The sequence below is a fragment of the Panthera leo genome, chromosome A3, assembly GCF_018350215.1.
Source record: "Panthera leo isolate Ple1 chromosome A3, P.leo_Ple1_pat1.1, whole genome shotgun sequence".
NCBI classification, from domain to species: domain Eukaryota; kingdom Metazoa; phylum Chordata; class Mammalia; order Carnivora; family Felidae; genus Panthera; species Panthera leo.
Genome location: NC_056681.1, coordinates 36,197,446 through 36,210,874, shown reverse-complemented (window position 1 = coordinate 36,210,874; position 13,429 = coordinate 36,197,446). Strand labels below are relative to the sequence as shown.

General features: G+C 40.6%; 1 protein-coding gene across 2 annotated transcripts in view; it reads right to left on the bottom strand.

The window, feature by feature from the left end:
- The window catches only part of LOC122215812 (SLX4 interacting protein), a 179,616-nt gene that overhangs the window by 60,564 nt on the left and 105,623 nt on the right, over nt 1–13,429 (bottom strand). For both annotated transcript variants that reach the window (XM_042931616.1, XM_042931615.1), the window contains exons 3-4: nt 7,065–7,154; nt 2,999–3,119 (exon numbers count right to left, since the gene is read on the bottom strand). In XM_042931616.1, the coding sequence (XP_042787550.1) occupies nt 2,999–3,119; nt 7,065–7,154 (211 nt within the window). The remainder of the gene's footprint in view (nt 1–2,998; nt 3,120–7,064; nt 7,155–13,429) is intronic.

The following is a 13,429-nucleotide window of genomic DNA, read 5'->3' as shown; positions in this document are numbered from 1 at the left end:
TAATGACCATATAATCTGGCAAGTCCACTGTGAGGTATACAGCCAGAGACTCAGAAAGCAGGGACTCAAAGAAGTATCTGAACACAAAAGTTCATAGCAGCATTATTCACAACAACCAAATGGTAGAAATAACTCAAGTATCCTGTGACAGATGAACAAGTAAACACAATGTGTGTGTGTGTGTGTGTGTGTGTGTGTGTGTGTGTGTGTGTGTGTGTGAATACTATTTGGCTGTAAAAACAAAGAAAATTCTTGGGGCGCCTGGGTAGCTCAGTCGGTTGAGCGTCTGACTTCGGCTTAGGTCATGATCTCACAGTCTGTGAGTTCGAGCCCCGCGTTGGGCTCTGTGCTGACGGCTCAGAGCCTGGAGCCTGCTTCAGATTCTGTGTCTCCCTCTCTCTCTGCCCCTCCCCTGCTTACACTGTCTCTGTCTCTCTCTTGAAAATAAATAAACATTAAAAACAAAGAAAATTCTGATAAATGCTATAATAGGGAGGTACTTTGAAAACATTATGCTAAGTGAAAAAGTGAGACACCAAAGGATAAATACTGTATGATTCCATTATAGGAGGTACCTCAAGTACCTAAATTCATAAAGTCAGAAAGCAGAATACTGGTTACAAGAGACTAGGGAAGAGACTGATGGGGAGTTACTCTTTTTTTTTTCTTAATATGACATTTATTGTCAAATTGGTTTCCATACAACACCCAGTGCTCATCCCAAAAGGTGCCCTCCCCAATACCCATCACCCACCCTTCCCTCCCTCCCACCCGATGGGGAGTTATTCTTTAATGGGTAAAGGATTCCAGTTTGGGACGATGAAAAGTTCTGGCAATGGAAAGTGGCAGTGGCTGCACAACAACGTGAATGTACTTAATGCCACTAAACTACACACTTGAAAATGGTTACAATGGTAAATTTTATGATATGTATAGTTTACCGCATTAAAAAATTTTTTTAAAAATGGTCATGTACATGTTTTAAAGGATTTCTATATTATGTTAGGTGAAAAAAAATAGGTTATAAACCTATAAAAAAATAGGTTACAACACCCAGTGCTCATCCCAAAAGGTGCCCTCCCCAATACCCATCACCCACCCTTCCCTCCCTCCCACCCGATGGGGAGTTATTCTTTAATGGGTAAAGGATTCCAGTTTGGGACGATGAAAAGTTCTGGCAATGGAAAGTGGCAGTGGCTGCACAACAACGTGAATGTACTTAATGCCACTAAACTACACACTTGAAAATGGTTACAATGGTAAATTTTATGATATGTATAGTTTACCGCATTAAAAAATTTTTTTAAAAATGGTCATGTACATGTTTTAAAGGATTTCTATATTATGTTAGGTGAAAAAAATAGGTTATAAAATTGTACAGAATGATCCCTTTTCTGTTTAAAAACAAATTTCTTAAAAATATATAAAATAAAATAAAATAAAATAAAATAAAATAAAATAAAATAAAATAAAATAAAATAAAAAAGTTCTTGCCCACATGAGCCCAACAAAGACTTTGATTTTCATCTTGGGGCCAGAACAACACACAACACATGTACCCTACCAGGCTGGAAAATTGAGTATTTAGCATTTTCCACTCAGTAGTAGAGGAAGGCAGGGGAAGGGCTAGTTGAGAATCAGTACTGACCACGCCACGTGCACGCCAGAAATGGAGGTCTGAGAACCTTCTCTGTTCCTTCTCCTTTTGTACAAGTCAGAAAATGAAACTAGCCAGGTCTGTTGGAGTACAAAGGATGCAGGCTCCTATGGCTTTTCTCAAGCTTTATCCTACTACTAAGTGAAATTCCAGAAAATGTCACCTAACACAAAATTGTTTAGACTGAAAATTCCATTCAAGGCTTTGAGTTTGGGTAAAATTAATCTGTCTGCCTACTTATCAGCTGTGCCCAGGTGAACACTGTAGTTTAAGTATGTCTACGAAGTGGGGGTGGGGGATGGGATGCTGCATTAGCATAACCTAGGGGGATGCCACGTTAGCATAACGTGGTTCACAGCAGTCCAGCCCTGTCCTCTGAGGATTAACACAAGGTTGACTGTACTTGTACCACAAAAGAGTGTTACGAAATGCCAACCTAAAGTGGAAAAAATTAAAAACACGGCAATGATAGGTGGAAAGAACAGTGGGCTGGGAGTGAGAAGAGCTGGATCTGGGATCAGGTTCTGCCACTTGTCACCCAAGTATGCTTTCCTTCAAAAGGTCACTGAATATGGGTATCAAGCACTGGGCTAAGTAAGGCCGGGAGGGGGACAGCGTTGGGGGGGGTGGGGGAGGGATGCCAAATAAACAAGGTCATCTTGATCCTCAAAAAGATGATCTTTTATTTGGGCGAGCTCTTAATCTTGTAGACCCTCAGCTTCTTCACCTACAACTCGGACATTACCATTCTCAAAGTGTTGTTAGGAAATAGTGCAGGACAGTTCAACCTCAGTGCCCTTGATGTTTTGGGCCAGATAATGCCTTGTTGTGAGGGACTGTCTTGTGTATTGCAGGATATTTAGTGACATCCTTGGCTTCTAACTCACTAGATGCCAGTAGCTTCCTGCCAACCCCTCCGACTTCAGTGATGACAACCAAAACTGTCTGCAGACATTACCAAATGTCCCCTCCTGCAAGACTACCCCCAGTTGAGAACTTCTCAAATAGGGTGTCATATATATGAAAGCACTTAAAAAAGCATAAAACCGCAAATCAAGTCAGTATTAATGTAAATCTATTTGTAAGACTACTTGTCAAAAAAAAAAGTCCCTTAAAGTACAGTTTCCTTAGGAATGTTTTATTTTCTATTTTTATGTATTTTGCTTACCATTAAAAGCCCTCCAGGGCTTTTTGGTTAATTTTCCTTACCCAAACAAAGCATCTTCATTAGAACATATTTTTTAAATGTATCACTGTACTAACATGACAGTCAGAGTCAAACATAATTGCCATCTCTACAAAGCAGAAATTTTATCCAAAATCAAAGTACTCTGTGCCTACCTTTTAAGGTCAAGGGACTGGATCTTGTGAATTCTGTATTTGATGGCCTGTGCTGTTTACGAACTTCCAAGTACTCCTTAACTCTTGAATCAATGGTTTCTTTTAACAGTAAACAGACTTCCTAAAGCAAGTTAAAAAATGAGATATAATTCTCTCATTTAATGAAATGCAAAGAGACAACATTGTGCATATTAAAAAGTCAACACTGAACATTTCATTTCGTTTGCTTTTTTACTTAGCTGTGAAAGCTGAAAAGAATGCTATCTGTGCTCATGGGTATCACCCCAGGTTTAAGTTTGCTACTGAGGTTTGCTCAAAACCATGTTGGTTCAGTCTGTGATCTGAGAAATTCATTTAATTTCCCTCTGCTTCAGTTCCACTTTTCTAAAAGGAAGGTAAAAGCAGTGAAGTGCCCACCCTGGCCAGGCAAGACTGGATGAGGGAAGGATCCAGGAGGTGGAGCATCTCACTGTGACCCCACCCAGCCAGCAGGGGCAGCCCCGCCCACGGCTTCAGTGGACTATTGTCTTGTGAGGATGCTAGGTGGGGGAGGGGGGTCATCAGCTGGTCATCAGCTCTTCTGATCTGTTCAAGAGAAGAGGCCACAGCAATTTTTATGCGAATATTTCCCATTTTTCAAACTTGGTTCAACACTTCTTAACCTAAACATCCACCATCCTTCATTCATTAGTTTCTGGCTGCAGGTTTAGAAACCTACTGAAAAAGGAACAGCACCGAATGATGGGCTGAAGAGAGAACTAAGAAATCAGTAATGTGATTTTTCTTCTATGCTCTTATTGATAATGTGTGTGCCCATTTGCTTTTGTGAAAACTGCACTATATCCACCGATTAATGGTGAAAATAATTTAACTTCTCATATTTCTTTAAAGTAGATTAATATTTATTAGGCAACAGAAACACATGGTTTTAATTCAATGTCAATGTACCACAACACTAGCAAATTTCTGGAATGTGTTATTTTTTTATATATCAGTGTTACTTATGAAAAGAAAGACAAAACTCTAAAAAGTCCACCACATGATGGGAAGACACTGTCCACTTTAGGTGGCATGTAGCCAATGTAGAGAAAGGGGGGAAAAATGGCACACAAATCTAAATTTCTTATCTTCGATTAAAAACTGGTGTGTAAGGACTAATAATTCTGGTCCAACTCCCAGACTGCAGAAGGCTCAGAGTTGCCGAGGTCAACTCAAACCTGTTTCACTAATTTCTTCAATGCCACCTCAGGTTTATCTCTTATGATTTTCAAAAATTAAAACGAGAACAAAATTTTAAGAAGCCCTGAAGGGCAATGATAGCCAAACTTTTCTTTTATTGCAAATACAGACACTCCTCAACAGTAGTGAAAATCCTTGATTTAATTCACAAATGGGAATTTGTACATAAAATATAAACACTGATTTCTCTTCTGCTCTCATTTTGCAGCCCAAAGATGCAGTGCCTTGTGGAATAGAGAGAGATCCGTTTACAGTTGAGCATTCTGGCATTGTTCACACAACAGAAAGGCAGCCTTGCCCCATACTGTTGTTTTAACAATTAAAGAATTTTGCTTCACATGCAGGGTTCAACTATGACTGAGCTAGAAAATATGTGAAAGACATACATGGAAACAAAGATTGTTAAAATTTAGCCATAAATGCCCTATAAGGCTAGAACTAAAAATAGTACGACAAAAATAAAACAAAGGCCCATACAACACAAACTTTCTCCCTATAGTTACGGGGCTTTCCTTCCATGAGTCAGGTTTGACGAATGGAAGGTAGACCATGTGCAATGTGGTCAAGATAACCTAGTAACTGACCACACCACACTTGGCGAAGCATTCCCTTCAGAACCACAGCAATGCAAGAAAAGACAAAGTCCCAGCTAAACTGGACGGGCAGATAAAAAGACCACGCTGAAATCAATGAGCAAGAAGACAGAGATATACAGGGTATTTCTAGGCTAAAAAGGGCTCCAACATGCTTCCTCAAGTTTACAAATGAAACAGTTCGAGCTGGACTGTTTGGGTACAAAGACTACTCGTGCTGGACTCAAAATAAACATGGCTTTAATCCATACAATTAGTTCCTTTTTCTGAAAAGGAACTGGACATTCTTAAGACTTTCACTATATAAAGTGACTGCTAAAATGCAATCAAATTGATTGCTCATGAAATCCCAATCATGAGATGATCTAATGATAAAAAAAAAGATGAAAGCACTGAGGCACTGAATAGAGACTAAAGGCATATCCTTCCTTGACTAGCTTTTCTTCATTCTCTGTCTCTGTCTCTCTCTGTCTCGGAGCAATTTTCATGTCCGTGAACAAACTTTAAAGGAACAACTTCAAGTATATGCAGCAAACCATCTGCTTTGCTCTGAGAGGGAAGCCTGGCTTCCTGGCATAATGCTGGAGCCAACACTGCAGCCAAGCCAACACCAGCCATGTGCAGGTCCCATCGTGCTCGGACCACCTTTGCTAAGTCATGCCTTGCTGCCCGGACGTTAGGACTAGGTGGAGTGGCACAGCTGTGTGTGGCTCCCTGGAAAAACCTAGCCTCATGCTCTGGGTAGGAGGTGACTCACATATTCGTAGCTTTATTTTAAAGCCTCCAAATCAAAGGACTTGGCAAAACTGACTAAATATCAAAAAGAGAGAGCTAAGGGTGAGGTGGTAAAGCTGGAAGAAAATGGACAACAGGCTGGGTCTAGAACAGTGGATTCTAGAACGTTGTTAATGTGAGTCAAGTCAGAAGCCTTTTGGGGTGAGGTCTCCTTAAGGTGAGCATTAGTCACTTTGGGGGAAATAAAGGAACCATTTTGAACCACAGGGACATGTGGTTTGGTAAGCCAAATCTTGGAATTTCATGGAGTTGAAGTGTCATAGGACATGCCGGCATACTAAATGCTAAGACCTGAAGAGGATAATTTATTAACCTGAATGGTAAATCCCATTATACCGAATCTTGTGCCTGCCTTCTCCCAGCTGTTGGGCCACCAGGTATCCTTGGCAATACCGTGACAGCCAAGTGCTGATTATATCATTACCTTTTGACTGAAAATGTATTACTTATAAATTTTCTTTGGGGGAGATTTTTTTTCCCAGTAATCTTCAAAAGTTGACTGAAAACAGTTACCACAGTAAAGGATTTTGGGCTTGCTTTTGTTGCCACTATCAGCAAATTCTTCTCCGTATACTACCTTTCAGTAAAACTTGTTTTTATTTCTGGCTCTAAAAAGCTGTTGTGACAAATATGGAGGACACAAAGTGCTGTAATACTCTGAAAGTTACATGAAAGCCACTGCCTGCCTCGCTATCCCTGCTCTGGAGGACAAGGATATGGAGGAGGAAGCAGAGCACGTGATGAAAGCCAGATGCACTCTCCAACCCTCTGCCACAGCAGCACTTGGGTGGGATCACGGAAATGGAGAGCCTGTGGTGACTCAGCTGACCTCTGGTCGAACTTTTTCATTTGCAGATGAGGAGACTGAGGCCCAGGAGGTCAAACACCATGCTCCCAGTCACATGACCATCCGGCCATAGGCTTCCCTGACAGACTACTGTGAGAAGGAATACAGTCCAACACCTCCACATTTACTGTCAAAGACTCATGTTAATAAAAGGATGGTAGAAGACAAAAGCGCAGACATTGAGAATTTAAGATTTAAATAAGAATTTAATCTCAAGGTGTGAAAGATCAGCCTTGTGTTCACCTCACGCCTGCTTCAGGGGCTCGGTCTGTCCTTTACAACCAGCTAGATTAAAGTCCCTCGTTGCCTGGAACAGTCACTTTAATGTCTTCTTTTCTTAAATATAAAGAGCTCTTTCCCCCAAAACAAAGAGGTAGAATATTTCTGGTTTAAATAATATAGCATATGAAATACATAGATGTGTCACTCTCTTAAGGAAAAAAAGCAGGTCTGTCATTGGGAATACAACTATTTTTCAAGGGTTAAATATCACTCAGTATTTTTTGCCAACTGATGAAAATGAAAGCTGAAAGAGTTAATATTTCTTTGAGCATCAGCTATTGCATTTAAACAGTGAAAAGTTTTGTGGTACCTCTTTCTTCTGTTCAGAAAACCAGCTGGTATCTTTGTTTGAACCTTGCGGCAATATGTGAAGATCCACCAGGACAGCAAAATTCCCACACTAAAAAGACATTAATGGCAGAGTTAGCTCACGCCCAGCAAACAATGAGAGAAAATCTCACAAATTCCTATGTGGTTGCTCATGATGAAATGGCAACAAAGTTCCCTAGTGGACAGAAATCTTAATATGGGGCAGGGCTACAGGTCATAAACCTACTAGTTTTTGCAAGTTTAATGTTTAGGGCAGAAATGCTAAGGAGAAATAGAATTTTAATCATAATAGCAAAGACAAAAAAACTGTGTCCCACACCTTCGAGGGGATGCTCAAGGCATCCAGTGGCAGCTGGAAGGCTATCAAACACTGAGAGAAGTCCAATAGGTCAGAATTGGGTAGGCTCCAGAAAGGAATGGTTCCATGGACAGTCAGGGGAATTCTTTCTTTGACATAGGAAAGAACACATATAAGCTACTGCATTTTCAAGCAGAGAAAAGGAATGGCTGGGACAGTACATTTGAGAATACAAACAGAAGCAAGGAGAGCAAGGTGGATGCTGAATGACAGTTACCAAAACTAAATTAGTTTTATTAAAATACACTGTAAAACTGTACAAATCCTGGGGCGCCTGGGTGGCTCAGTCAGTTGAGCGTCCGACTTCGGCTCAGGTCATGATCTCGCGGCTCGTGAGTTTGAGCCCCATGTCAGGCTCTGTGCTGACAGCTCAGAGCCTGGAGCCTGCTTCTGCTTCTGTGTCTCCCTGTCTGTCTGCCCCTAACCCACTCGCATTCTGTCTCTGTCTCTCTCAAAAATAAATAAACATTAAAAAAAATTTTTTTTAAACTGCTTCTTGTCAATGTTCATCAGGGCAGCCAATAGCCATGTTATGGCTACTGAGCACATGAAACGTGGCTACTGTGATTGAGAAGCTGAATTCTAAATTGTTTTTGACATTAATTTAACTTAAACAGCCACATGTGGCTAGGCGATTTGTGGCATGGCTATAGACCCTGTAAAAGGTTATAGCCTTTACACCTTATGAGTAATTTCTGCAAATCTCTGGATAATTGTGGATAAGGTAACTTAGAAAGAAACAGAAGACCAAGACTGTAGGTTGGGGATGGTCTCAGAGGCCCAAAGGGTCAGTGATGACCTACAGGAAAATGTCATTTTTGTACCTCTTTGGCTGAACAGGTTTTCTTTTTTGTTTTTTGTTTTTAAATTCGTGCTGTAATTCAATGATGAAAGGAAAATATTTTCAACGAATGGCCCAAATAGACCAAATATAAATATGGAAGGAAAATAAAATTTGACACTTACCTCATACCATACACAAAAATTAATTCGAGATGGATGATAGACCTACACATAAAAACCAAAACTATCTTGCCAAACTTGCAATAGAAAAAAATTTCTTAGAACCCAGCGAGCACAAAATATAGAAGAAAAAAATTATTAAATTGAATTCTGTAAAATTTAAAACATTTGCTCATTAAAGGACACCACTGAGCTCCTGGGTGGCTCAGTTGGTTGAGCATCTGATTTCGGCTCAGGTCATGATCTTGTGGTTTGTGGGTTTGAGCCACACATAAGGCTCTCAGGTGTCAGCACAGAGCCTGCTTGGGATCCTCTGTCTCCCTCTCTCTTTCTGCCCCTTCCCGCTTGCGTGCTCTCTCCCTCTCTCAAAAATAAACATTAAGAAATTTTTTTAAAGAAAGACACCATTAATAAGATGAATATGTATGTCACAGGCTAAGAGAAAATATTTATAAATGCATATATCTGACATGAAGGACTGGCATCCAAAATAAATAACTCGTACAAATCTAATATTTAAAAAAAACAAACAACCTAAGCTTCAACAGATACCTCACAAGATAAACAAACAGCTAATAACACATGAAAAAGTGTTCAACATCAGTCATCAGGCAAATGTAAATGAAAACCACCAAGAGATACAACTACATACTTACAAGAATGACTAAAATTAAAAAGATTGACACACCAAATTTGGTAAGGATGTGGAGCTCCCCAAACTTTCATGCATTGCTAGTGGAAATATAAAATGGTTCAACCACTTTGGCAAATGGTTCGTCAGTTTCCTTTACTTAAACACACATTTAATTTACAGACTGAGCCAGCAATTCCACCTTAGGCACTTACCAAGAGAGATAAAACATGTGCACAGGAAGATTTGTACGCAAATGTTCATAGAAGTCTTATTCATAATAGCTAAGACAAGACAGAAGACAACCCAAGTCCATCAACAGGAGAATAAACAAAGTATGGTACATTCATTCAATGGAATGCTCGTCACAAAACTACAGATCCACTCAACATGGACTAATCTCCACATTACGTTGAGCAAAACACACCAGGCGAAAAGAATACATACTGTAGGATTCCATCTATATGAAGTTCTAGAAGAGCAAAACTCAATCTGTGGCCAAAGCAATCAGAATAGTGATTACCTAGGGAGGAGTTGACTGAGAACAGGCACAGAAGAACTTTGTGTGGTGGTGGGAAGGTTCTCTATCTTGGTGGGGTAAGATCAGTTCATTTCAGTGTAAATTATACATCGCTAATAAATAATTTTTAAAGGCTGTGTAAAAGCACATTTACATTTACTGACAGTTATATAAAATGTCCTCTGTCCCTAAAAATGTATGGGTATTTTGGAGGAGAACAAAGTGAAGTTCAACTGGATAAAAAATAATGAAATATGGTGAAAGAGGATCTCCTATGATGTCAAATGGTGCAGTGTGACCCACTGAACTGCTTCTTAGTGTGTTACAACCAGTATTTTATTTTAATGAAAGAGAATCAAAGGGAATATGTGAGTAGAATAAAAAATATCAATATGTCACATGGTACAGTCAAGACTTATTTTGTGAAACTTATGTATGAGTATACTGAGTTATGATGGGAAGCCTATTTCTTACTGTGGATTTGTGGTCAAAACTGTTTGAAAACCACACTCAAGTATACTGTTACTTTACGTTTCTTCACAACTGTTGATTATAGATTTAACCTTTAAGGAATATGCTGCCACCAGGTGGAGGTCATATGCCACAACTACATGACATTAACCAGGGGTTATTAACTTTTTGTGTGCCATGGATAAAACACAATGGATTCAAAAGAAAACCAATTTGACTGAAGTACGATTATCCAAATTAAAAAAAAAAATTGTGATTTAGTAATGTATGTACTTGTCTATTAAGGCACTGGCTCTTTTCATAGTGGTAGATCTAATAACTACCACAAATCCGAAGTAGTAGTAAACATACATGATACCTTCAGATATGTGCCACAACTATAAGATAACATGAAAAGAGCTATGATTCTACTGGTGACATATCCTGCAAATACCATGTTTTGAATACTTAATTTATAATAAAAAAAATTGGTTAGAATTTGGTTAAAATAAAGATGTAATTTTTGCTCCCATCCAAGTTCACCAACCCTCTCGATTCTATCTTAAACCTGTTGAGGCACCACAGATGGCAGAACAAGAACCTCGCAGAAGCAATGGGATGTGCCTTATACACATTTTACTGGCTTTCCTGCAAGTGTTTAATCCTGACTCCTTAGACCAAGTTCTCTGCTACCCCTTCTCCATTAGCAAAATTGGCTTTTAAAATAGTAAAAAAAAAAAAAAAAAAAAAAAAAAAAAAAAGTGATACTTGAACAATTTGAATTGATACTATGTAATAGTAGCTTTCTATAAACTTTTTTTTTATGTTTATTTATTTTTGAGAGAGACAGAGAGAGAGAGAACATACATGCACAGGAGGGGCAGGGAGACAGGGAGACAGAGGATCCCAAGCAGGCTCTGCTGTCAGCACAGAGCCTGATGTGGGGCTTGAACCCACGAACCATGAGATCACAGATGACCTAAGCCAAAGGCGGGCAATTAACCAACTGAGTCACCCAGGCACCCCTGTAATAGTAGCTTTCTAATGAATTAAATAGCAAGGTCCAATTTGGTATTCTCTCATCATTTCATACCTTTGATCACAAATAATCTAGTGTAAGTTTGATTATAAACAGATCGATTAGAATAGTTTTGTTTTTGGAATCTTACTCCGGTGCTCAAACTTTCCTGGGACTTCAGCCAGACTCTGCCACCAGGCACATGTGCAGTCCCCCCAACACACAGCAGGGCTCTCCCCCTGCAGCCAGCAGTTCTGAGTTCTCCAGCAAGCTCTCTCAGACTCCCACACCAAGCAGCCGTATGCTGCCTTTCTAAAGTTCCCTGCTCTCATAGCTTTGCTGCTTTGCTCCCATGAGTGAACAGAAGTTTTAAGGAAAAAAAGCCTCTTACTGCTGCCAGGAGCACAGCCTTCACTTCTCCTTAATTAGTAGGAGGCTATTTCATCTCTCAGCAGAGAAACTCCAGCTCTGTTCAGAAAGGGGGAACACACGAACCATGACTTCTTTCTTAGGCCACAGCTGCTCACTTTACACAGGCCAGTTACCTCTTTAACAGACCAAAGGCCACTAGTAAAAGCTTTGCATCTCATGCCCTGGGTTGTGAGTCAACAGGCCAGGGTCTGATCCAGCTTCTAGCCCCCTCCACCCAGACGTTTCGGCCAAAAGCCTGGGAGTCAACCCCAACTCCTCCTTTTCCCTAACCCTCCACACTCAGTCGCCAAGTCTTATTGGTTTTACTTCTTGAAGGGCTAAGCACACCTCTGTCTCTTCTTCTGCATGTCACCTCCCTCCTGGTGTCTCATGAACTCTCAACACCAACCAGAGCAATCTCTAACATACGTGCTTTCTGCCCTCTGATTCCAATGCACCCCGATGCTCCTGGGTTTGTCAACTTTTATGCCTCCTTGAACCCCAGGAGGAGCATGGACATCTCAGTGCAGCTTTTCTGAACAGTTTGTCACTTGGTCCCCTGGATCAGGTCTATGCTTCACATGCTTATTTATTTCTGCACTAAATGGCTGGTCTATGTAGGGGCTGCCCCTGCTAGGCTGTTAGCTCCTTGGTGCAGACAGACAGGGTCCCAATCTCATTCAAATCTACACTGCAGCAATTAGCACAGGACCAGCTCACAACAAGTGCTTAATAGTGTGTGTGTGTGTGTGTGTGTGTGTGTGTGTGTGTGTGTGTGTGTTGTGTACAGACAGCTTTAATCTTCAGTGAGACCCTGCTGGCCTAGCCCTTCAGCATCCATGCCACCACTGCTCTGCCTTTAGAGTCTTTATCAAGGGGAAGATTTCACAGCAAGTGCTATTTAAAGGAAGGAAGAAAGGAACGAATGAACGATGACAGTATAAATGGGCTCTGAAGTTTGGGCAAACCACAGCCTTATCTGTAAACTGAGGATGCTGAGCCCATTCTGGGGACAAAGCTGTTCTGATTCTGCACAGGACACAGATGCTTCATAGAACAATTTCCCCTCTCCTTATTCTAGAGTGGCAACAACTATGCCATCACCAGTGACAACCAGTGATTTTCTATAGTTTGAAAAAAAACGGACTAGATGGATTCTATGATTATCTCACCCTAACCTCACTGCCAGGGGTGGAAGATCTTTTTTTTTTTTAATATGAAATTTATTGTCAAATTGGTTTCCATACAACACCCAGTGTTCATCCCAACAGGTGCCCTCCTCAATGCCCATCACCCACTCTCCCCTCCCTCCCACCCCTCATCAACCCTAAGTTTATTCTCAGTTTTTAAGAGTCTCTTATGGTTTGCCTCGTTCCCTCTATGTAACTTTTTTTTGCCCCTTCCCCTCCCCCATAGTCTTCTGTTAAGTTTCTCAGGATCCACGTAAGAGTGAAAACATATGGTATCTGTCTTTCTCTGTATGGCTTATTTCACTTAGCATAACACTCTCCAGTTCCATCCACGTTGCTACAAAAGGCCATATTTCATTCTTTCTCATTGCCAAGTAGTATTCCATTGTATACATAAACCACAACTTCTTTATCCAGTGAAGAAACGGGCAGAAGACATGAATAGACACTTCTCTAAAGAAGACATCCAGATGGCCAACAGGCACATGAAAAGATGCTCAACGTCATTCCTCATCAGGGAAATACAAATCAAAACCACACTCAGATATCACCTCACGCCAATCAGAGTGGCCAAAATGAACAAATCAGGAGACTATAAATAGATGCTGGAGAGGATGTGGAGAAACGGGAACCCTCTTGCACTGTTGGTGGGAATGCAAACTGGTGCAGCCGCTCTGGAAAACAGTGTGGAGGTTCCTCAAAAAATTAAAAATAGATCTAGCCTATGACCCAGCAATAGCACTGCTAGGAATTTACCCAAGGGATACAGGAGTGCTGATGCATAGGGGCACTTGTACCCCAATG